This window comes from Sorex fumeus, unplaced genomic scaffold, assembly GCF_029834395.1.
Source record: "Sorex fumeus unplaced genomic scaffold, SorFum_2.1 ptg000019l, whole genome shotgun sequence".
NCBI lineage: Eukaryota > Metazoa > Chordata > Mammalia > Eulipotyphla > Soricidae > Sorex > Sorex fumeus.
Window position 1 is genome coordinate 922686 of NW_026606076.1, and position 24336 is coordinate 947021.

The window sequence follows — 24336 nt, forward strand, 5'->3', positions numbered from 1 at the left end:
GTAGGGTCCCCTGAGCACCGCCAGGAGTAACTCCTGAGTGCAGAGCCAGGTATGACTCAAAAAGCAAAAAATTTAAAAATAAATAAATAAATAAATAAAAACCAGGGGCTGGAGCAATAGCACAGTGGGTAGGGCGTTTGCCTTGCAAGCGGCCGACCTGGGTTTGATTCCCAGCATCCCATAGGGTCCCCCAAGCACTGCCAGGAGTAATTCCTGTGCATCGCTGGGTGTGACCCAAAAAGCAAAAAAAAAAAAAAAAAAAAACACCAGGGTGCAGGGAGATAGCTCAGTGGCCTGGAACACGGGCTTTGCTTGTGGGAGTTCCGGGTTCAATTCCTGGCACTGCCTGGTCCCCCAAGCATCACAGAGTGACTCCTGAGCACTGCTCCCCAGCCCCCTAGAAGCAAATAAAAATTAGGCCACTTCTGAATCTTCCACTGAACAGCACTGTCTCACTGTAACTAACTTCTACTGACAGTCTGTTGTAGTGCTTTCTTTTTCTTTGGGGGTGGGGGTACTAATGGATCACTCCTGGTGGTCCCGGGGAGGGAAGGAACATAGGAGATGCCAAGGATCGAACCCGGGTCGGCTGTGTGCAAGGCCAACACCCTCCCTTGCTTTTAGGATCATTCCAGCCCCAAGTCTCTCAATTCTTTCTGGAAAGAGTCAGGGTAGCAGCCACTGGGAGGAGGCTGACAGGGACCCCTTTCTTAGATGGGATGGGGGAAAAATTTTAGCAAGTCACAGAAGGATGGCTGAATTGCTGTTTCTAGACTTGAGAAAGAGCGGTCAACAGGCTATACTACATGCTTTATTATTTTTTTTTCGGGGGCGGGGGGGACGGTCAGACACCCAACAGTGCTCAAGGCTTATTCTCCGGGCTCTATGCTCAGGGATCACTCCTGGCAGGGCTCAGGAGACCCTATGGGATGCTGGGGATCAAGCCCCGTGTGCTCTCATTCCTGTCCCTAAAGGCACATGTCTGCATGCATGAAGGCCGGGTCAGATCCCTGGCACCATGTATGTTAACCTGCCCCTGCCCAGCCCCTGCCCCCCACAATGCTGGGAGGGACGCCCAAGCTCAGAGAGAGCCCAGGAGAAGCCCCTGAGCACTGCTGGGTGTGGGTCTCCAACCCTCGCCCCAAACAGACAAACAGGGGTGCGGGCTGTGGTCTGCTACCCAGACGTGGCTCTAACCAGCCTCTCCAAGTCAGGAAAAGCAAGAGCCCTCCCCATCCACCTGGGGTCACCTCCCTGGGGTTCCGAGCACTGTCTGGGGCCGGGGAGAAGCAGATGGACCGCCCAGGGTGCTGTGGGGACACGGTGAGGGTCCCCCCCACCCCCGGGGGGAGCGTAAAACCCAGGGTGATGGGAACGGTACCCCATGCCGCGTCCTGTCTGCAAAAGGAGCAGGGAAGTGGACTTTCCTGGCAGGTGTTAATGGGAATTCTGCCACTTGGTTGGGGGGTCCCGGCCTGCGGGGAAGGGGGGAAGGGGGAGTCGGGGGAGGGTCTCCCGGCCGAGAGAGAGGCTGTGTCGTCCCCCCCCCCTGCCCGGCTTACCCAGCTCGAGGCCCCGATGCGCCCGCAGGGCTGGCAGGTGGCTGGGGCACCCCCTTCGGAGTCACCGTCATGCCGACATTCCTGGCGGGGCCCGGGCTGCCATCCGACGCCGGGAGTGGGGCCCGGGGGTGCTCCCGGAGGGAGGCTGCGATGGAGGCAAAGACTGAGTTGGAGCTGAGCAGGGGGCCTGGGCAGCGCGGGGGCCGCGGTGGCCGCAGCGTGGACAGGACCCGAGAGGTGAGCAGCTCATCGGCCAGCAGGACCCGGTCACTCCACTTCCTGGGGCAGGAGCCGCACAGGGCCAGCTCGGGCCGGCGGCGGGGGGCGGCACCGGGCCGCTGGCCACCCTTGGGATGCACGCTGCCCATGGTCAGCCGGGGCTCCGCAGGGACCCCCCCCCTCTCGGCCCGGCGCCTCTTGGAGCTCCCGGGGGAGGAGATCCTTCTGGAAAGGAGAAGCAAGCGGCTTCTGCGCCGAGTGTCTTGGTCGCAGGGCAGGAAACGGGTCCCCAGGGAGCGGGGAGGGCAGGGGCAGCGATCACTGGACCGCCCGCCGGGGACACGGAGGCGAGAGCCCCTTCCCCCCCCAGGGAGGGTCGAGGATGCTGAGTGAGGTGGGGGGAGCCGGGGCTGGGGGGATCATCCCCGCAGACACACACACACAGACACACACAGACACACTGATAGACACACACACACACACGCCAGACATATACAGATTCACTTACACGGATAGACACACCCCACAGACACAGAGACACACATATAGACACACACACACAGACACACTGATTGACACACACACACATACCAGACAGACACACACACACGCCAGACATATACAGATTCACACACACACACACACACCAGACACATACAGATTCACTTACACGGATAGACACACCCCACAGACACAGAGACACACATATAGACACACACACACACACACTGATAGACACACACACACCAGACAGACAGACACACACACGCCAGACATATACAGATTCAGTTACACAGATAGACACACCTGACAGAGACACACATAGAGACACACGCATACACACCAGACACACATACACACAGATTCACTCACACATCAGAGACGCATAGACACACACATCAGAAACACACATACAGACACACAGACCAGAAACAGTGATTCACTTACACAGACACGCACACCCCAAAGACACACATAGTCACACACATCCACACACCCCCAAAGACACACATACACACCAGACACAGATTCACTCATACAGACACAAACCCTACACACACACATACACACACCAGACATATACAGATTCACTTACATGGATATACACACCCCACAGACACAGAGACACACATATAGACACACACACACCAGACACACATACACACAGATTCACTCACACATCAGAGACGCATAGACACACACATCAGAAACACACATACAGACACAGAGACCAGAAACAGTGATTCACTTACACAGACACGCACACCCCAAAGACACACATAGTCACACACATCCACTCACACACACACACCCCAAAGACACACATACACACCAGACAGATTCACTCACACAGACACAAACCCTACACACACACACATACACCTACCAGGCATATACAGATTCACTTACACGAATCTACACACCCCACAGACAGAGACACACATAGAGACACACACACACACACACACAGATTCACTCATGGACACACAGCAGAGGCACTCAGACACACACATTCAGACACACACAGGTCAGACACAAAGAAACACAGTGACTCACTTACACAGACACACCCTCCCCCAAGACATACAAAGACATACAGTAACAAACACAGATGCATTCAGGCACACCCCTGCGCAGACCTACACATCAACACACGCAGATCCTTCACAAATACTCTCCCACAGACAGACACAGCAACACACACCGGTCCACTCAATCACACCACAGACATGCACAGAGACACATACACAGTAACACTGAGACACACACACACCATAGGACACATACACAGACACCAGAGAAATATACACATACAAAAGGACACACAGAAAAGCACCATACGCAGACACACCAGAGACACTCATACAGACATATACACACGATAACAGACAGACACACACACACACACACACACACACACACACACACACTCAAACGAAAACTGACCACCCAGAACAGGTGGGACCCCTAGAAACAGACAGCTCAAGAGGCCGCAGTCCTGGTGCTACTGATCCTGTCTATGAACCTGGAGGAACCCGTGGTTGTCATTCACAGAGAGAACACAAGGGTTAAAAGCTTCCCCGGGGGTCTGGAGAGATAGCACAGCGGGTAGGGTAGGGAGGTTTGCCTTGCACGCGGCCGACCCGGGTTCGATTCCCAGCATCCCATATGGTCCCCTGAGCACCGCCAGGAGTAACTCCTGAGTGCAGAGCCAGGAGGAACCCCTGTGCATCGCCAGGTGTGACCCAAAAAGCAAAAATAAATAAATAAATAAATAGGGACTCGTTATTAAAAAAAAAAAAAGCTTCCCCGGGAATGCCCTGCCACAGAGGCAGGGTGGGATGGGAGGGAAGGGGGAAGGGGTGGGAGGGCTACTGGGATCCGTGGTGGTGGAGAATGGGCACTGGTGGAGGGATGGGTACTCGATCATTGTATAACCGAAACCCAAGCACAAAAGGTTGTCAGTCTACAACTGTACCTCACGGTGTTTCACTAATAAAAATCTAAACAACAAAACAAAACAAACCAAAAAGCTGCTCCAAGCACAGCCAGGAAATGGCCCCAGCCCCGCTTTAAAAAAAAAAAAAACAAAGTTCGGAGCTGGAGCGATAGCACAGCGGGGAGGGCGTTTGCCTTGCACGCGGCCAACCCGGGTTCGATTCCCAGCATCCCATAGGGTCCCCTGAGCACCGCCAGGAGTAATAAAAAAAAAGAAAAGCTCTTTGGGAGAGGTCGGAGTGATAGGACAGTGAGGGGGAGGGCGTTTTCCTTGCAGATCGTCAAACGGGGCTCAATCCCCGGCATCCCAGAGGGACTCAGAGCACTGCCAGGAGTGACCCCTGAGATCAGAGTCAGGAGTCAGCCCTGAACAGCACCAGGTGTGTCCCCCTTCAACAAAACAAAAACGTTCTTTGGGGTGCAGGTACAATTCCATGCTTTGTTTTGGGTTTTTTTTGGCTACTGTTTCTGGGGGCCACACCCGGCAGTGCTCAGGGAGCTAGTCCCGATGGTGTTGGGGGACCAAGTGGCGTTTAGGGGTGGAACCCGGGGCTCTTGCGTGCAAAGCCGGGGCTTGGGGCCCGCTGGGCACCTCCCCGCCCTTTCCCCCAGAGGACGGCCCGGCCCAACTGGGTGTGTCCCCCAGCCAACAGGATCGGAACAAGGTCCACTTCCTGATCTGGACAGCAGCCGGCCGCGGGATCCGCCAGGCCGACGTTGACACTCTGGGGGTACAGGAACTGTGTCCCATGTGGAAACTGCCGTCCCCCTCTCCGTCTCCTGGACAAGTCAGTCGTTTCTCGTGACTGGCCGGTCTATGGAGACATATTCTAGAAAGCTTCCACAGGGGCTGGAGAAAGTCCAGCAGAGAAGGCACTTACCCTGCACCCCAGCTGGACGGACCCCTGGCATTGCACAGAACCCCCCAAGCCCCACCGGAAGTGACCCCTGGGCAGGAGTCAACCCTGAGCACTGCCAGGTGTGACCCACCCCCAAACCAAAAACAAACAAACAAACAGAATCCCCCATGACTGCTAGATTTGGGGAGCCTGGGGCCATGGGATCGAAGCAGCACCATAGCCTCGGGCCTTGGCATTGAACCCATAGCCCTGCCTGGCAGAAACCATCTACGAGGGTTCCTGGGGCCTCTTGAGCACCCCATGGGAAGGTCGCCACCCCCCACCACCGAAAAAACAAAAAGCAAAAAAAAAAAAAAAAAAAAACCAAAACCTGGGCTGGTGGTGACTGCATGAGAGGAAAGATGTTCAGCTGTGCACTGCAGGAGTGGACAGAAGCCCCGGTCTGTGAATGACTAAAACAGGAGCAGCTTCTCTGGTCCTTTGGGAAGAGCCAGGGGGGCAGCCAGGGTGGGAGGCGGGGCTGGTTATTCACATGTGCTGTCATTCACATGTGCTATAATTTACCTCTGATTCACCTGGTTCTAGAATCCACCCGGGACTGTAATTCCGCTGGTGCTATAATTTGCCTGTAATTCACCTGGCTGGTTCCATAACTCACCAGGTTCTGTAATTAACATGTGCTATGTAATTCGCCTGGCTCTGTCATTCGCCTGATTCTGAAAGTGACCCCAGGTTCGGTAATTCACAGGTGCCGTGATTCACCTGGCGCTGGAATTCACATGTGCTGTCACATCACCTGGAACTCTAGGGTTCTTATAATTCGCCGGGCTCTGTAATTACCTGCCTGTAATTTTCACCTGGTTCTATCATTCGCCGGTTCTGTAATTCACATGTGCCATAATGCACCCGGTTCTATAAGTCATATGTGCTATCATCCACCTGTCATTCGCTGGTTCGGTCATGCTCCTGGTTCTGTGATTCACCTGCGTTCACAGGGTGCTGTGTGTGATTCACCTGTGATTCATCTGATTCTACAATCTCCGTCAAGGGGGGACCCTGCCTGGGACTCAGACTTTGGGAAGCTGCCTCTCGGCCAACCACCCCACATTTTCCCCCTGGGTCCCGGCGGGACGGACGGACACACAGACCCTGCAATGCGCGCTCGAGGGTCCAGCGGGGCACTGCCTAGCACCGCCTGCTCGCACCCTGCTGGAGCCAAGCCTCAGCCCTAATTAGCACCGTCTGCCCACTGCTGGGAGCGACCATCGATCCACTGGCAGGGCAGCTGGCCGCCGGCTGTGGCTGCGGGCCACCGAGACGTCCCTGCCGGGGGGGCCCGGGGTGCAGGGGGCGGGGGAGAAGGCAGGGATGACGAACCGGGAAAATGGGGTGTAGGTTCTGGGTCTGGAGGGGACTCAGTGACAAACACCCCAGAGCCTAGCCCTGATGGCTGTCTTTCCCCATCCCTTCGGTTTCTTTGCTCTGGTTTTTCTGGGGCAGGAAGGTGTGTGTGTGTGTGTGTGTGTGTGTGTGTGTGTGTGTGTGTGTGTGTGTGTGTGTGTGTTGGGGGGGTAGCATCACTGGGATGCCCGGAGGTGGAACTCAGGCCTCCTGCCTCAGTCTCCTGAATCTTCTTCTGACACTAGCCAGGACCAGGATGGGGCGAAAAGGCACTTCTCGGCACGTTACAGAGAAAGCAGGCGGCGGGGGGGCGCTGGCCTGGCACCCCACAGGGTCCCCCAGCCCTGCCAGGAAGGATTCCTGAGTGCAGTCCCCCTCCCCTCCAAAGTCCTTACATGGCAGGGCTTAGCAGCGGCTGCTCAGAGGGATCAGTGAGTCGGGATCAGGGGGGACCACTCCCAGGCCGTGCTGGGCAGCTCTGGAGGCCCACCACCACTGACACAGAACCACCCGGCCCAGCTGGCCAAGGGTTGCCCCCTGAGCAGTGCTCCGGAGGTTGCCCCAAACAGAAGAACCTCAGGTTCTTTCTCCCACAGTGCCAGGGATCGAACCCAGGGCGGGAGGTGGAGGAGGGGTGGTTTGGGCCACACCCGGTGATGTTCAGGGGGTTACTCCTGGCTCTGCACTCTGAGATCATTCCTGGAGGGGTTCAGGGGACCCAATACAGTGCTGAAGGTAGAACCCAGGTCAGCTAGCTGCACGTAAGTTCTTTTCCAGTCGTTCTCTCTCTCTCTCTCTCTCTCTCTCTCTTTCTCTCTCTGGTCCCTCGCCCCCCACTCTTTGCTGCAGTGACCACTTTTTCTCTGCTCAGCGGAGAATTAGCCTCCTGTTTCTGGAGAGTTCTAGCAAGCCCGAGCGAGAGCGGGAGGGAGGAAGGGCGGGCGGGAGGGAGCGAGCGTTCCTGAGACAATTAAGAAGGGAAACGGAGAGCTCCGGTTCACACTTCTGACCGCCCCGAGAACAGACTCGATCCCTGGCCAGCCGCCTCATTGATTTCCCTGCCCCCAACCCCCAGGACTCATTTCCAAGTTACACAGGCAAGGCGGTGTATTAAAAAATAATAAGAATAATAATAAAGAAGTAAGGACACGGGGCTGGAGCGATAGCACAGCGGGTAAGGCGTTTGCCTGGCACGCGGCGGACCCAGGTTCGATTCCCAGCATCCCATATGGTCCCCTGAGCACCGCCAGGGGTAATTCCTGAGTGCAGAGCCAGGAGGAACCCCTGTGCATTGCCGGGTGTGACCCAAAAAGCAAAAAAAAAAAAAAAAAAAAAAAAAGAAGAAGAAGAAGAAGTAAGGACACAAACGTAGCAAGAGAGGGGCCGAAGAGGCCAGCTGGGAGGGCACTGGCCTTGCATCAAGCCGGACTCCATCCCCGGCACCCCGAAGGGTCCCCTGAGCCCTGCAGGAGGGATCCCTGAGCACAGAGCCAGGAGTCAGTCCTGAGCACTGCCAGGTCACCCCAAAACAAATAAAACCCAAAGCAAACAAACAAGTGTGTGTATGGGGGTGGGGGGTGGGGGGGAGCGTGTCAAGTTCAAGTTCTTTTCCAGAATGTCATACTCCCCACGCTCCCCCCCTGCAGTGCTCCCTCCCTCCACGTCTTCATTTCCACCCTTCCCTGGTCCTTATGATAGAGGGGGTGGGGTCCCCTACGGGGTGCCAGGGATCAAACCCCAGCTGACTGCGTACAAGGCAGGCGCCCTCTCCGTTTTACAATGGCATCGGTCCCCACTCTTGTTATTTCGGGGGTGGAGACTCCCCAGCAGTGCTCGGGGAACCCAGGGGCCACTCCTGGCGATGCCCTGTCCGGTGGCGAGAACCTGACAGTTGGGTGCGGGGTGTGGGGTGCCGCGTGGGGACTCGGGGACACCTGGGGCCAGGCGGGGCTCCCACACGCTAAGCCTGTGCGCGGCGGCGGTGGGCGGTGGACCCGCATGCCCTGTAGTGGCCACTCAACAGATTCCCAGGGAGCACGACGACCTTCCTCCCACCGCCAGGGAACCCCAATTTGGTCATCGCCCCCCACCGAGGCCCCCCTCACGAGCATCTCCACCAAGGCCCCCCCACATCCGCCACAGGCCTGGTCTGGAACCACGACCGTGACTGACTTGGGGTGCAGGCGGGGGTCACGCACCTTTATCCGTCCCCACACCCCCAGGGCTCTGGGTTCAAGCCCTGGCTCCTCCCGGCTCCGCCCGCTGGTCTCAGGGGCGGGCAGGGCCCCTCCGGGCCTCACTACGGGTTCCTGTTGTACTCTGCACCCCGCTCTGGGGTTCCCTCCCCGGGGGGCCTCCTCCCGGCGTCCCTCCGTCTGGGCTGCTGTGGGGTGAGGCCAGAGTCCCCTGGGGCTGCCCTCAGGTGCTCCCCAGCCCCGTGGCCAGGCAGGCGGCTTCCTTGGTGCCGTGCACCCAGAGTGCGAGGTCAAGGGTCGGGCTCCAGGCGGCTTTGGGAGGTGGCCCTGCCCAGGGGCAGGGCGCAGGAACACAGACGACGGCCCTGCAGGGACGCGTGCGTGGCAGGGAGGGGCGTCCCAAAGTGGGGCCCATCTGGGGCTCTTTTCTATTTTTCTTTTTGGGTCACACCTGGCGATGCACAGGGGTTCCTCCTGGCTCTGCACTCAGGAATGACTCCAGGCGGTGCTCAGGGAACCATAAGGGATGCTGGGGGTCGAACCCTGGTCAGCTGTGTACAAGGCAAACGCCCTTCCCTGACGCTCTTGTGAAACAATTGTCTGGGTTGGGTTTCTGGGTCACAACCAGCAGTGCTAAGAGATCACTCCTGGCAGGCTCAGGGGTCCCCAGGTGATGCCGGGATCGAACCCAGATTGGTTGTGAGAGGCAACCGCCCTCCCCTCTGGGCTCTCTCTCTGGCTCCTACCAAAAGATTATTTTAGAGGCCAGAGCCATGGGACAGCGGGGAAGGTGCTTGCAGGGCACGCTTCTCCCCAGGTTCAATGCCCGGCACCCCCTAGTGTCCCCTGAGCCCCGCCAAGAGTGACCCCTGAGCACAGAGCCAGGAGTCAGCCCTGAGCACTACCGGGTGTGGTCCAAATCCCACCCCCCGACCCCCATACACACACATCAATTCCCGATGCGTAACACAAAATCCCAGTGATACTTCTCGGCACCCCAGGTGTCAGGAATGGGGGAGCGGCAGGGCGTTGGGATGGCTTCGGCCGGGTTCGAGGGCTCGGCTGGACACTTGAGGTCAGCACCCCTCAGGCTTTGCTTATTCGCTTTCTCTAAGAGGCCACACCCAGCCGTGCTGGGGAGCCCAAGGCAGCTCCTGCAGATTCGTGGGGGGTGCGGCTCCTTCATGCCTGCCACATGCATCTGGCGGTGTGTGTGGGGGGAGTGTCCCTCCAGGCCCCAGGCGGGTCACATCTGGCGGTGCTCAGGGGGTCGCTCCTGACCATGCGGAGTGTGGGGGGTCATATGGGCATATGGGATGCTGGGGGGAACCCAGGTCAGCAGCCTGCAAGGCCAGTGCCGCCCCCCTCCCCCCGCTCTCCCTGTACCCCCCCGCTTCAGCCCTTGGCTTGATGTTTCTGTCCAAATCACTAGATGTCGACAAAGCAGCTGTTATTGCAATCAGCATATGGCCTGGCTGAGAATTGTCTGGATTCATCAACCTGCACTTCTTAGGGATACTGTGTGTGTGTGTGTGTGTGTGTGTGTGTTGGGGAGGGGATGTGGTAATTCCACAGGCTTAATTATGCCATTGAAAAACACCAAAATTGGGGCTGGAGCGATAGTACAGTGGGTAGGGCATTTGCCTTACACGCAGCCAACCCGGGTTCGATTCCCAGCATCCCATATGGTCCCCCAGCACCGCCAGGAGTAATTCCTGAGTGCAGAGCCAGGAGGAACCCCTGAGCATCACCGGGTGTGTCCCCAAATGACAAAAGATAAATAATTTTTTTAAATACCAAAATTTAAAAAAAAAATTTGGGGTCACACCCACCAACTGGCCCCCTGGCGCCATGTAATCCCATCAACGGCCAAGACCCAGAGACTATAAAAACCAGCTCCCGGAAGAGAACAGCGCAGAGTCTCCTGCCCCCACGCCTGGCTGTCCTCGCCGGGGCCCCTTGGAGGGGAGCGGGTTGAGTTTCCCTCCCCACCCCGGCCAGGGCTCCAGCAGCCGAAGACCTCCAGGACCAGCCACCACCGTGCTGGGACCACTCTCCGCATGCATGAAGGTACTGGCAGAGGGACAAAGCCACGCGGGTTCCGGGGCCGAGATCTCCAAGCCTACTTGGATTGGGGCTGAGCATCCTCCACCCAGATCCTCCACATTCCAGTAGGCGGGGGTCACACCCACCAACTGGCCCCCTGGCGCCGTGTAATCCCATCAATGGCCAAGACTCATGTGTTTTACTAAGCACAGAAAAATAATTCATACCATAAAGAAACACATGACATATGGGAAGGTTTTCACTGTACCCTGTAGCCAAGACTCAGAGACTATAAACACCAGCTCCCGGAATCTTATTATCACATTCCTACTTTGGACAAACTGGCAGGCTACCGAATGTAACCTGCCCACACGGCAGAGTCTGGCAAACTCCCCGTGGCGTCCCCAATATGCCAAATACCAGTAACAATGAAGGGTCTCATTCTCCTAACCCTGAAAGAGCCTTGAATATGGCACTTTTTAAAAAATCTCAGGGCTAGGACGAAGGAGACGTTACTGGGACCTGCTCGAGGCAATCGACGAACAACAGGATGGTCGTGATCGTGACCAAAATTGGGTGTTTTAAAAAAAATGATGGGGGCTGGAGCGATAGCACAGCGGGTAGGGCGTTTGCCTTGCACACAGCCATCCCAAGTTCGATTCCCAGCATCCCATATGGTCCCCTGAGCACTGCCAGAGGTAATTCCTGAGTGCAGAGCCAGGAGTAACCCCTGTGCATTGCCAGGTGTGACCCAAAAAGTAAAAAATAAAATAAAATAAAATAAATTTAAAAAAATTTTTTAAAAAATGACAAGCCTCTGGCTTGGGTGTTGGTTGACTCCAGCTAATATTCCTCCTGGACATTTGCTCTCTCAACTTAAGCCTCAGTTGCCCTTACTTCCTAGATTCCCAAAAGCAGGGTCCCGACGAGGGACTGGATGGACCCAGGGCAAGCGGTGAGCTATGAGTTACCCTGGCATCGAAATGGGCCTGGCCAAAGTGCCCTAATACTTAACTATAAGTTTAGAGCTTGACCATGGACAGATTCTGTCATGATCCAAAAGTAATAACTAGGTTTGGACCCTGCTGGGGTTAGGAATGATTGTTTGGGCCTGAGCACTATAGTCTGAGTCTGAGATGTCCCCAGGAGAGTCACCCTACAAGCCTAAAAGTGTCTATTACTGTGTCCATACAGAATGGTAAATATTAGGAAAAATTAAAGATGCTAATTAAGTTGCAGGGGCTGGCGTGATAGCACAGCAGGTAGGGTGTTTGCCTTACACGAGGCCAACTCGGGTTCGATTCCTCCGTCCCTCTCGGAGAACCCAGCAAACTACCAAGAATATCCCGCCCGCACAGCAGAACCTGGCAAGTTCCCCATGGCGTATCTGATATGCCAAAAACAGTAACAACAAGTCTCACGATGGAGACATTACTGGTGCCCACTTGAATCAATGAACAACGGGAGGACATTGCTACAGTGCTACCAAAATCGGGTCAGAGTTGATAGTATAGTAGGAAGGGTGTTTGCCTTGCACATGGCTGACCCGGGTTCAATCCCTGGCATCCCATATGGTGCCCTGAGCCTACCAGGAGTGAGCCCTGAACACAGACCAGGAAGAAGTCCTGAGCATCGCTGTGTGTGGTCCCAAAATCAAAGAAAAAAAAAAAAAAAAGAAAATGACAAGAAAAAGAGGGGCAGGGGCTGGCGCGATAGCACAGCGGGTAGGGCGTTTGCCTTGCACGCAGCCGACCCAGGTTCGATTCCCAGCATCCCATATGGTCCCCCGAGCACCGCCAGGAGTGCAGTGCCAGAGGTTACCCCTGAACATCGCTGGGTGTGACCCAAAAAGCAAAAAAGAAAAAAAAAAGGGGGGGTCCCCCGTATAGTCCCCTGAGCACAGAACTAGGAGTAAGCCCTGAACATTGCCGGGTATGGCCCCAAGTCCCCCCACCAAAAACAATAAAAATGGAGGCTAAAAAGTGCAGTGGCAAAGGTTCTCGGATACACCCCCACAGGGTCCTTTGACCTCCACCAGGAGTGATCCCTGAGCACAGCCAAAAAATGTAAAAAAACAAAACAAAACCAAAAAAAAACTCTGCAGGAGGGACCACACTTGGCAGTGTTCAGGAGATCACGAGGTCTGGGGAGGGGTTGGGCTTGAACTTGGGGTGCTCTGGGCCGGCTCCCTGGGCCCAGGAGGCGGGACTGTCCTGTCCTCTCGGGGAGGGTCTGAACGCGAGGCAGGACCCATGGGGCACTGAAGTCTCTCTCGGGTCCCCTCAGATACCAAGATCCTGGGGCCGGAGCGATAGCACAGCGGGGAGGGCGTTTGCCTTGCACGCGGCCGACCCGGGTTCAATCCCCGGCATCCCATATGGTCCCCCGAGCACGGCCAGGAGTGATTCCTGAGTGCATAAGCCAGGAGGAACCCCTGAGCATTGCTGGGTGTGACCCAGAAAGAAAAAAAAAAAAAGATACCAAGATCCTGACACAAGGCTGGTGACTGATAAGCAGGGACCGGGCACCCCTGAAGCAGGTGAGTCACCCCAGAGGGAAGGAGGTAGAGGAACATTCCGGCGCAGGGCCAGCAGGTCACTCTCCCTCACGGCATGGGGTCCAGACGCTTCACCTGCCAAGACTACCGGCGGATAAGAGGCCCCTAAGCACATGGGCCCTCCCCCCCCACCCCCCGCTGGCCACATCTGATCCCTCTTTACTGCAAACCCCCAGAGGATGCTTAAAATACGCTCCCCTTCACGCCCCCCCTCCAAAAAAAAGGTGCGCTGGAGAGCTAGTCTAAATGTGATTCCCTGAGCACATGGAAGACCCAAGTTCGATTCCCGGCACTCCACAGGCCCCCTGAGCACTGCTGGGTGTGGACCTTCCTCCTGCAGAAAAAAAAAATGGGGGGGGAGGACCATAATCCCTCCACTACCATTCCCCCACCACATAAAGGGAGAGATTAAAAGATGGGGGGCTAGGGGCTGGAGCGATAGTACAGCGGGGAGGGCGTTTGCCTTGCGCACGGCCGACCCGGGTTCGATTCCCAGCATCCCATATGGTCCCCCGAGCACCGCCAGGAGCGATTCCTGAGTGCAGAACCAGGAGGAACCCCTGAACATCACTGGGTGTGACCCAAAAAGCAAAAATAAATAAATAAATAAGTAAAACCTGCCAAACTTTAAAAAAAAAAAAAAAGGAGGGGGGCTGGAGCGATAGCACAGCGGGTAGGGCGTTTGCCTTGCACGCTGCCGACCCGGGTTCGATTCCCAGCATCCCATATGGTCCCCCGAGCACCGCCAGGAGCGATTCCTGAGTGCAGAACCAGGAGGAACCCCTGAGCATCACTGGGTGTGACCCAAAAAGCAAAAATAAATAAATAAATAAGTAAAACCTGCCAAACTTTAAAAAAAAAAAAAAAGGAGGGGGGCTGGAGCGATAGCACAGCGGGTAGGGCGTTTGCCTTGCACGCGGCCGACCCGGGTTCGATTCCCAGCATCCCATAGGGTCCCCCGAGCACCGCCAGGAGTAATTCCTGAGTGCAGAGCCAGGAGGAACCCCTGAGCATCGCCGGGTGTGACCCCAAAAAGGAAAAAAAAATAAAAATAAGGAAAATAAATTAAAATAGCACTGTCGGGGCTGGAGAGATAGCACAGCGGATAGGGCGTTTGCCTTGCATGCAGCCGACCCGGGTTCGATTCCCAGCATCCATTATGGTCCCCTGAGCACCACCAGGAGTAACTCCTGAGTGTAGAGCCAGGAATAACCCTGTGCTTCTTCAGGTGTGACCCAAAAAGCAAAAAAAAAAAAAAAAAAAAAATAGCACTGTAGCACTGTCCTCCCGTTGTTCATCGGTTTGCTCGAGCGGGCACCAGTAACGTCTCCATTGTGAGACTCGTTACTGTTTTTGGCATATCGAATATGCCACGGGGAGCTTGCCATGCTCTGCCGTGTGGGCAGGATAAATAAATAAAAATTAAAAAAAAATAAAAGAAGATGGGGCAGAAGAGAGGACAGAGAGGAGGGTGCTTGCTGTGTATGCACCCGGCCCAAGTTCAATCCCTGACCCCCCACAGATCCCTGGAGCCCAGCCAGCTGTGGCTTGAAAACGGAATTTCCTTTAAAGGAGTGCTGGGTCTTAAGAGAAGAAGAAAAAGGGCCGGAGAAAGACTGGCATGGTAGTACAGTGGGGAGGGCGCTGGCTTTGCATGCAACTGACCCAAGTTCGATCCCCGACACCCCCTTGAGTCTCCAGAGCCCACCAGGAGGGATTCCTGAGCACATCGCTAGGAGTCAGCCCTGTGAGCTCTGCTGGGTGTGGTCAACAAACCAAAACAAATAAGAAGATGAAACTGAGCCCACCCAAAATTAAAACGGCAACTCCGCACTCCAATCTGAGTGGGGAGGGGGAAGGGTCCCATGTCTCATCCCAGGGAATGTTTCCTGTGCCTCGTGGGGTCCTTATAAGCCTTGCCCAAGTGTCATTCCCTGGCACCCAGGCAATTGGGGTCGCCAGCTCACTTGGCGGGGGGTCACACCTGCCAAGGCTCAAGGCTTACTCCTGGCTCTCCACTCAGGGATCACTCCTGGCAGTGCTCAGGGGACCATATGGGATGCTGGGAATAGAACCCGGGTCGGCCGCATGCAAGGCAAACGCCCTACCCGCGGGGGACCACATGGGAAGCTGGGAATTGAACCCGGGTCGGCCGCATGCAAGGCAAATGCCCTTCCTGCGGGGACCATATGGGATGCTGGGAATCGAACCCGGGTTGGCCGCAAACGAGAATTGAACCCGGGTCAGCTGCAAGCGAGAATCGAACCCAGGTCGACCACATGCAAGGCAAATGCCCTACCCGCGGGGACCATATGGGATGCTGGGAATCGAACCCAGGTCGACCGCATGCAAGGCAAACGCCCTACCCGCAGAGACCATATAGGATGCTGGGAATCGAACCCGGGTCGGCCGCATGCAAGGCAAGCGCCCTCCCCACTGTACTACGGCTCCACGGCCCGCACTGTCTTTAACAATCACGCTCATTCACCCGACTGGGTAGAAATCCAAACGCTGGGGCCTTTGAAACGCACCGAAGTGGGCCAAAGTTTGGGGCACGATTCATTCCAGGGTCATCCCGAGACTCCTGGAATCTTCCTGCGAAACCCCACTGGGCCTGGCGGGGGTGGGGGGGTGGGGGGACGGGGCCAGCATGCTGGTCCCGGTGCTTTATTTATTTTTCTTTTTCTCAAGACTTTTCCCGCAGGGAACACGGAGCAAATAAATGCCAGCCGACGTGGCTTTTTGGAAGGCGAGCGGCAAAGAAATCCAACCATCCGTCCGCCCGGGGCCGGCGGGTTTGTCTTTCAGCAGATGAAAAGCATTCTCGTGACAGGCGGAAGACAGGCCAGAGCAGGGGGTGGGGGCTGGGGGGGGGGGGGGGGGGGGAGAAAAGGCAGAAAAAACCTGTTTGTGTCCAGTGGCCTTGGAGCTTGTTCAAAGCCACAGAAAGCCAGGCGGAAGGAAGGTGCTGGGGTACTGGGATTGATAAAGACACCCCACCCCTGTCCCGGTGCACGGGGGTTCCCGGCCCCACTGGGCACCTGAGGGGGGATCCTGGACTCCTGCCACCTCCACAAGACAGAGTCCAGGCCGGTAGTTTGGTGGCAGAGTGCTGGCTCTGCATGTCTGAGGACCCGGGTTCGAGCCCTGGTACTGCATGGTCCCCCGGCATGGCCAGGAGATGCCCCCATCTCCCAGTACCTGTAGCCCTCAACCCCAAAAAAGGAAATCACATTAAATCAGGAGCCCTAGGCCTGGAGATTGGCCCCAGAGTGGAGCTGTAGGGACTGGAGCAACAGCACAGCGGGTAGGGCGTTTGCCTTGCAAGTGGCTGACCCCGGTTCGATTCCCAGCATCCCATAGGGTCCCCCGAGCACCGCCAGGAGTGATTCCTGAGTGCATGAGCCAGGAGGAACCCCTGTGCATCATGGGGTGTGACCCAAAAAGCAAAAAAAAAAAAAAAGTCGAGCTATAGCCTTTGCACGGGCTGAGGCAGGAAGTCTGAACTCTGACAATTGCGAGAAAGGTGACCCTTGGTAGGAGGAAGTGTGTGGGTGGACCCTGGACATCACCACGACAAAGAGAAGGGCAGGAGGAAGACAAAAAAAAATAATCATAAAGGGGCTGGAGCGATAGCACAGTGGGTAGGGTGTGTGCCTTGCACGCGGCCAACCCGGGTTCGATTCCCAGCATCCCATAGGGTCCCCTGAGCACTGCTAGGAGTAATTCCTGAGTGAAGAGCCAGGAGGAACCCCTGTGCATCGCCGGGTGTGACCCAAAAAGCCAAAAAAAAAAAAAAATCATAAATCCTGGGCCAGAGTGATAGAATAGGGAGTGAGTGGGGCACTTGCCTTGTACATGGCTCATGGGGGCTCAAACCTTGATATCCCGCCAGAAATAAGCCCTGAGCACAACAGGTGTGACCCTCCCCTCCACAAAAGTCAAAAACAAAACATAGGCATCTTGGGCTGAGGCTGGTAAGCTAACTTCCGGCCTTTAGGAATAAAGTTTTATTGGGCTGCGGGCCACACCTTCACCTTGACTTCCGCGCTGGGCCCCGCCCCTCGCTTGCAGGAGGGCCTGGGAGGGAGCCTGGTCTGCTCTGCACGCTTCCCCGAGTCGCCCCGTTTCCTCTCTGCCTCCTGCCCCAACCTCTGCTAATACCTGGTCTAGCGTGTCTAATCGGTTTGTTCTGGCCCGACGGGCCTATCCCAACCCTGCGAAGGCGTCCAGCAGGCCTCGCGTGGCCTGGGCAGCCCGGAGCTTTAATCCCTGGCATGCAAGGGCTCAGAGGCGGCGACAGAGAATTAATGGGGCAAAGTCATTATCCAAGTCCAGGCTCTGAAACAGCCGGGGCCAGGGACAAACAGGACGCCCTTCAGGACATCTCCGAAGCGCCCCGGTCATAGGGCGGCTAGTTCCAGCCGCTGGCCCTCCCTGGCCCGCTCCCCTTCTTACCCTGGTGAAGATTTTCTTCACTGATCTTCCTCTTTGAACCATGCACTAGTCTCGTCCCCAAAAATATGTTTTTTTTTTTTCTTCTGGAGAAGGGGCTTTAAAATGCAAAGGGGGGGCGGGGCTGGAGCGATAGCCCAGCGGGTAAGGCGTTTGCCTTGCACGCAGCCGACCCAGGTTCGATTCCCAGCATCCCATAGGGTCCCCTGAGCACCGCCAGGAGTAACTCCTGAGTGCAGAGCCAGGAGGAACCCCTGTGCCTTGCCAGGTGTGACCCAAAAAGCAAAAAACAGTAAATGGGACTCCCTGAGGATTCCAAGTAGGTCACAGCCCCCTGGTTGCTGAGGCCTGAGCATGGCTGTTCTGTGTGCAAACCTTCTCCTGCAGACCCACGCATAGGCGCCCACTCCCCACGGTGCTGGGACATTGTTGGGGGCTCCCCCCACCCCTTCATGAATTGGCAAATAAGTTTCTCACATAGCCAAACAGGACAGGGAACAGCAGGCTGGAGAAGCAGCACAGTGGGGCAGGGCGCTTGACTTTCGCACAGACAAGTGGGGTTCGATCCCAAACATTTTGTCCACCAGGAGTGAACCCTGAGCACAGATCCAGGAGTCCGTCCAGAGCATCGCCAAGGGTGGACCGAAATAGGAAGGAGGGAAGGAGGGAAGGAGGATAGGAAGGAAGGAAGGAAGGAAGGAAGGAAGGAAGGAAGGAAGGGTCCCCTGAGCCCCGTCAGGAGCCATCCCAGAGCACTGAGACAGGAGTCAGCCCTGAGCATTGCCAAGTGTGGACCAAAATAGGAAGGAGGGAAGGAGGGAAGGAGGGAAGGAGGGAAGGAGGGAAGGAAGGAAGGAAGGAAGGAAGGGTCCCCTGAGCCCCGTCAGGAGCCATCCCAGAGCACTGAGACAGGAGTCAGCCCTGAGCATCGCCAAGTGTGGACCAAAATAGGAAGGAGGGAAGGAGGGAAGGAGGGAAGGAGGGAAGGAAGGAAGGAAGGAAGGAAGGAAGGAAGGAAGGAAGGGCCCCCTGAGCCCCGTCAGGAGCCATCCCAGAGCACTGACACAGGAGTCAGCCCTGAGTATCAGGTGTGGCCCCCACCCCAAACAAAAGAAAAAAGGGAAGGGCCCAAATGCTCCCATTTGGGGGCCAGTCTACAAGGTAAGGGGCTGCTTTTGTTGTTTTGGGGGGCGGGGAGGCCTCTCCCTGGCAGTGCTGGGGCCATGGAGGTGCTCAGGAGGCCTGACAGACACGGATGGACCCCAGGGCCCTGGGCACGGCAGCCACACGCTCCAGCCCTTAGCTTGCACCCGAGCTCTCCGATCCTTCTGATGCTGGGGGTGCGAGTCACCAAGTTCATTACGGGCGGCAGCACTGGCACAAACCACACCACACACACACACAACTCGGGGGCCAGCGGGTGTGCGGGAGGCAGTGCTTGGGGTCATCGGGAACTGACCAGAACCCCTGATGGGGCCAGCGGACATGGGGGCAGTTTTAGGTGTCACTGTGAGAGGACCGGAACCCCTGTGGGGTCCAGCGGATGCACGGACAGTGCTGGACGTCATCAAGAGTGGACCAGAGGGGGCTGGAGCGATAGCACAGCGGGGAGGGCGTTTGCCTTGCACGCGGCCGACCTGAGTTCGATTCCCAGCATCCCATATGGTCCCCTGAGCACCACCAGGGGTAATTCCTGAGTGCAGAGCCAGGAATAAGCCCTGTGCATTGCTGGGTGTGACCCAAAAGGGAAAAAAAAAAGCCAGAAGCCCCAAAGGGCAGCCTGAAGGCGGGTCTGGCCTCTGCCACTCTCCGTGTTTATATGGGTCAGTTTGGGCCCTGGGCCTTGAAAACATGACACTCTTCTGGGGATATGCTGCATGGGAGAGCCTAGGTTCCATCCCCGGCCCCGGAGAGTAAACAGGAAGCACGAGAATAAGGAAATAGGCCGTGGAGACTAAGGCCACGTCCACGTGACATAGCAGGGAGTCCACATATATGAAAGGTCCACAACAAACAAGTCTGGGGTGTGGGTGACATATACACGCAGCAAATCTCTCTGTGGACAGATAAACACCTAGGGTGCAGGTTTTTTTGGGGGGAGGGTGGGGTCCTCACCTGGTCATGCTCGGGGGGCCACATGGGGGTCCTGGGGGTTGAGCCCGGGGTTGGCTGCCTGCAAGGCAAACACCCAATGGTGCTAGACATTTTTTGGGGGGGAGAGGAGGGGTCACACCTGGCAATGCACAGGGGTTACTCCTGGCTCTGCACTCAGGAATTACTCCTGGCGGTGCTCGGGGGACCATATGGGATGCTGGGAATCGAACCCGGGTCGTCCGCGTGCAAGGCAAACGCCCTACCCGCTGTCCAGCCCCCGGTGCTAGACTTTTAAGAGGGTAAAGGAAAAGGCACGTGGGGGTCAGATCTCAATTTCAGGGGTTTCATTTTGCCTCCTCGTGTGGGGACCACACCCAGATGTGCTCAGGGACCCAGTGCTCGGGAGATCATGTTGGGGTGGGGGTGGGGGGGAGCGAACTCCCCCGTATCATCGCAGACTGAGGAGGCCACAGCCCTCGGGGAAGCTGCACACCCACGCCCTCACCTCTATATCATCACCCCTGGAATGTTCCGGAAGAGGAAGAGGAAGAGACCCAAGAGGAAGGTTTTGGCTTCTTAGGAAGTGAGGTGGAGCCGGTGACAGCTCTGTGTGTGTGTGTTTGTGTGTGTGTGTGTGTGTTTGGGGGCCACCCCAGCAGTGCTCAGGGCTGACTCCGGGCTCTGTGCTCTGGGTTGCCTCCTGGTGAGGCTCAGGGGATCCCGTGTGGTGCTGGGGACCGAACCCGGGTCACGTGAGTGCCAGGCGCGCATCTTACCCCGTCCTCTCTCTCTCTGGCCCCCTGAACTTCCATCCCTTTGGACTGTGGGATCATTTCCCCGGCTGAAGATGAACCCCAGTTTTTTGGAGGGTTTGGTTTGGTTTGGTTGACCTCACTCAGCAGTGCTCAGGGCTTACTCCTGGTTCTGTGCTCAGGGATCACAAGTGACAGGGCTTGGGGGACCCTACGTGGTCCAGGGATCAAACCCAGGTTGGCCGGGGTTGGAGAAATAGTCTAGTGGGGAGGGAGTTTGCCTCGCACACAACTGCCCTGCATTTGATCCCCGGCATCCCAGAGGGTCCCCTGCGCACGGTCTGGAGTGATTCCTGGGTGCAGAGCCAGGAGGAACCCCTGAGCCACACCAGGCGCGTCCCCCAAGGGAAGCGAAACGACCAACCAACCCTGGGCCGGCCTGAGCCAGGCGCGCGCCCACCCTGCTCTTTGCTGCAGTGGCCAGACCAGGCTCCCTGTCCACTGTCCTGCCGAGGGCCATCTGGTCGGTGCCCCTCTGGGTTAATGGGAGCCGCGCCGTGGGAACAGGGCTGTGTCCAGCCCTGGCGCTGCCCTGCTGGACTCCTGGCGTCCTTGCCAGACCGTTTTCCACATCAGTGAGAGCATCCGTCATCCTGGCGGGCTGCAGATGGCCGCGGTTTCTCCATCTGCCTCGAAATTCCCTCTAAGGGGCTGGAGCCATAGCACAGAGGGTAGGGCGTTTGCCTTGAACGCGGCTGACCCGGGTTCAATTCCCAGCACCCCATAGGGTCCCCTGAGCACCGCCAGGGGTATTTCCTGAGTGCAGAACCAGGAGTAACCCCTGAGCATCGCAGGGTGTGACCCAAAAAGAAAAAAAAAAGTCAATGGACACTTAAGTTCCTCTGTAGGGAGTTCCCAGAGAGCCACAATCGGGGAAGATGACAGGATGGGCCCCTCTGGGGTGCCCCAGAGCTGCCCTCCCTTCCAGCTCCCACTCGAGGCCCCCCCGGGAGATGCCCTGTGGTCTACCCCACCCTCTGAATTCCCACCGACCCCCGCTGGGTGATTCTCAGTGGGTGACTACTTTCTCTTCCTTAGGGTGGCCTGGGGACATGCTGGCGGTGCTCAGGGGTCCGTGTTCCTAGTGGTGTTCAGAGAACCACCCTAAGGGGGCAGGGCCAAACCAGGGACACTCTGGCGCAAAGTGGGGCTCCGCCATCCTCCTTCCTCCTCTCTCCCTCCTCCTCGCCTTCCCTTTCCCCCTCGACCTCCTCTCTCCTACCTCCTCCTCCCCCACCTTGCTTTTTTGGGTCAGACCCAGGGATGCACAGGGGTTACTCCTGGCTCATGCACTCAGGAATTACTCCCGGCCAGGCTCAAGGGACCATATGGGGTGCTGGGAATCGAACCCGGGTCGGCCGCGTGCAAGGCGAACGTCCTACCCACTGTACTGTCACTCCAGCCACTTAGGGAAAACTTCACAGAATTTCTTCCCAAGTTATTCTAGTCCATGGGTGTGTGTGTGTGTGTGTGTGTGTGTGTGTGTGTGTGTGTGTGAAGGCAAAAGAATGACTGAAATGGCTCAGATAGAGAAAGGAGCACCAAGTAAAGGGTATTGGGAGGATCCTCCCAGGATGGGAGATGCGTGCTGAGAGTAGACTCTAGACCGAACATGACTGCCACTCAATGCCTCTCTTGCAAAACACAGGACCCAAAAGAAGAGAGAGAGAACAAGGGGGAATGCCCTGCCACAGAGGGGGGGTGGGATGGGGGGGACAGAGGGTGGGAGGGATACTGGGATCAGTGGGGGTGGAGAATGGGCACTGGTGGAGAGATGGGTACTCGATCACTGTCTAACTGAAACCCAAGCACAAAAATCTGTAAATCTACAACTGTACCTCATGGTGTTTCACTAATAAAAATCTAAATAAAAAAAAAAAAGAGAGGGGCTGGAGCAATAGCACAGCGGGTAGGGCGTTTGCCTTGCACGCGACTGACCCGGGTTCGATTCCCAGCATCCCATATGGTCCCCTGAGCACCGCCAGGAGTAATTCCTGAGTGCATGAGCCAGGAGTAACCCCTGTATATCGCCGGGTGAGACCCAAAAAGCCAAAAAAATGAAAATTAAAAAAATAAATAAATTCTTGGGGGCTGGAGAGATAGCACAGCGGGTAGGGCGTTTGCCTGGCACCCGGCCGACCCGGGTTCGATTCCCAGCATCCCATAGGGTCCCCTGAGCACCGCCAGGAGTAACTCCTGAGTGCAGAGCCAGAAGTAACCCCTGTGCATTGCCAGGTGTGACCCAAAAAGCAAAAAAAAAAAAAAAAAAAAAAGCTGAAATGGGGTACCAGCCAAGAACCCTGAGTTGACACCCAACTGAATTAGAACAACCAAACGGGGTGGGGTGGGGGGGTTTGGACTCTGAGGGGCACCCTAGGCTGGAACCTTCCAGAGGGCCTTCTTAGTCTACTCCTCCCCCCTCCCAGGAACCACATTCCTCCACCAAAACATTCCTCAGGCAGCTCCAGGGCCTGGCCGGAGTCTGGGCCGTGCACCTGGAGAGGTTCTGAAAACATAACAGGCAGTTTTCCTGGGCTGGGCAGGCGAGAAGCAGCGGTACCAAGGCAGTGCCAGGATGCCAAGGCAGGTGGTTTGCAAAGGAAGGTTGGCTGGAGAATTTTTTTTTTTTTTGTAATGACCTGATTGGCAGGGTGGGGAGGGGGGGGGTGGCGGGGAGGAGGAGAGGTGAGGTGGAAAGGCTGGAAATCGTGGATGGAATTTGAAGAAACAGCAAAGCGATGGGAGGGAGCAAGGCGGTCAAGGAGACCTTGCTGAAGTCAGGCCCAGAAAAATGCCAAACATGTGGGAGGTAAACACGGGCCGCCGGGAAGGCACAGCTGGTCTGGGGACAGGAGTACCAAGCAGCCCTCGGGAGCCAGAGGGAAGGGCCGGGGAGGTGACAAGAAGGAAAATAACAGGACAGCTTCTGCTAGAAACAACATCGGGGGGGGGAGGGAGGGGTGGAGAGGCACCAGCGGCAAAGCAGGGGGGAAGCATTTCTGAGTCGAGTGAGATGGGGGTTTAAGTGCGCCAGAGAGAGAGCACTGTGGGTAGGGCACTCGCCTTGCAGGCGGCCGACCCCAGTTCGATCCCCAGCACCATACATGGCCCTCAAAAGCATCCCCCCCAGAGGGTGAGCACTGATCTTAGAGCCAGGAGTTTAAGACCTGAGCAACCCCCTCAAAAATAAAAAATAAAAACGGAAACAAGAAAGGGCAAAAGAGGGGCTGGAGAGAGAGCACAGCGGGGAGGGCGTTTGCCTTGCACGCGGCCGACCCAGGTTCGATTCCCAGCATCCCATATGATCCCCCGAGCACCGCCAGGAGTCATGCCTGAGTGCAGCGCCAGGAGTAACCCCTGTGCATCGCCGGGTGTGACCCCCCCAAAACAAAATCAAATTAAAAAATAATAGTAATAATAGAATTTACAAACTCGCCAGTCAGTAACATGTATTTGTAACCTCAGTACTAGCAGAGAATGGTCATTTCAGTACTTATGAAGAGTAACCAAAAGGATAAAAAAAAGAAAGAAAGAAAGAAAAAAAGAAAGAAAGAAAGGGAAAAAGAATGAAAAGCTTACTTTCCCCCTATTTCTCTGTAGGCCACTCCCAGAGGACATCTGCTAGACTCAAAATCA

At 56.4% G+C, this 24336-nt stretch overlaps 1 protein-coding gene across 3 annotated transcripts in view; it reads right to left on the bottom strand.

Annotated features, from left to right (window-relative positions):
- ARHGEF18 (Rho/Rac guanine nucleotide exchange factor 18) overlaps positions 1-24336 on the bottom strand; it is a 48232-nt gene that overhangs the window by 20327 nt on the left and 3569 nt on the right. For 2 of the 3 annotated variants that reach the window (XM_056113151.1, XM_056113149.1), the window contains exon 1: positions 1563-1930. In XM_056113151.1, coding sequence (XP_055969126.1) covers positions 1563-1930 — 368 coding nt within the window. Of the gene's footprint in view, positions 1-1562; positions 1931-24336 lie in introns of those variants that run through there. The other variant, XM_056113152.1, reaches the window with a different exon arrangement.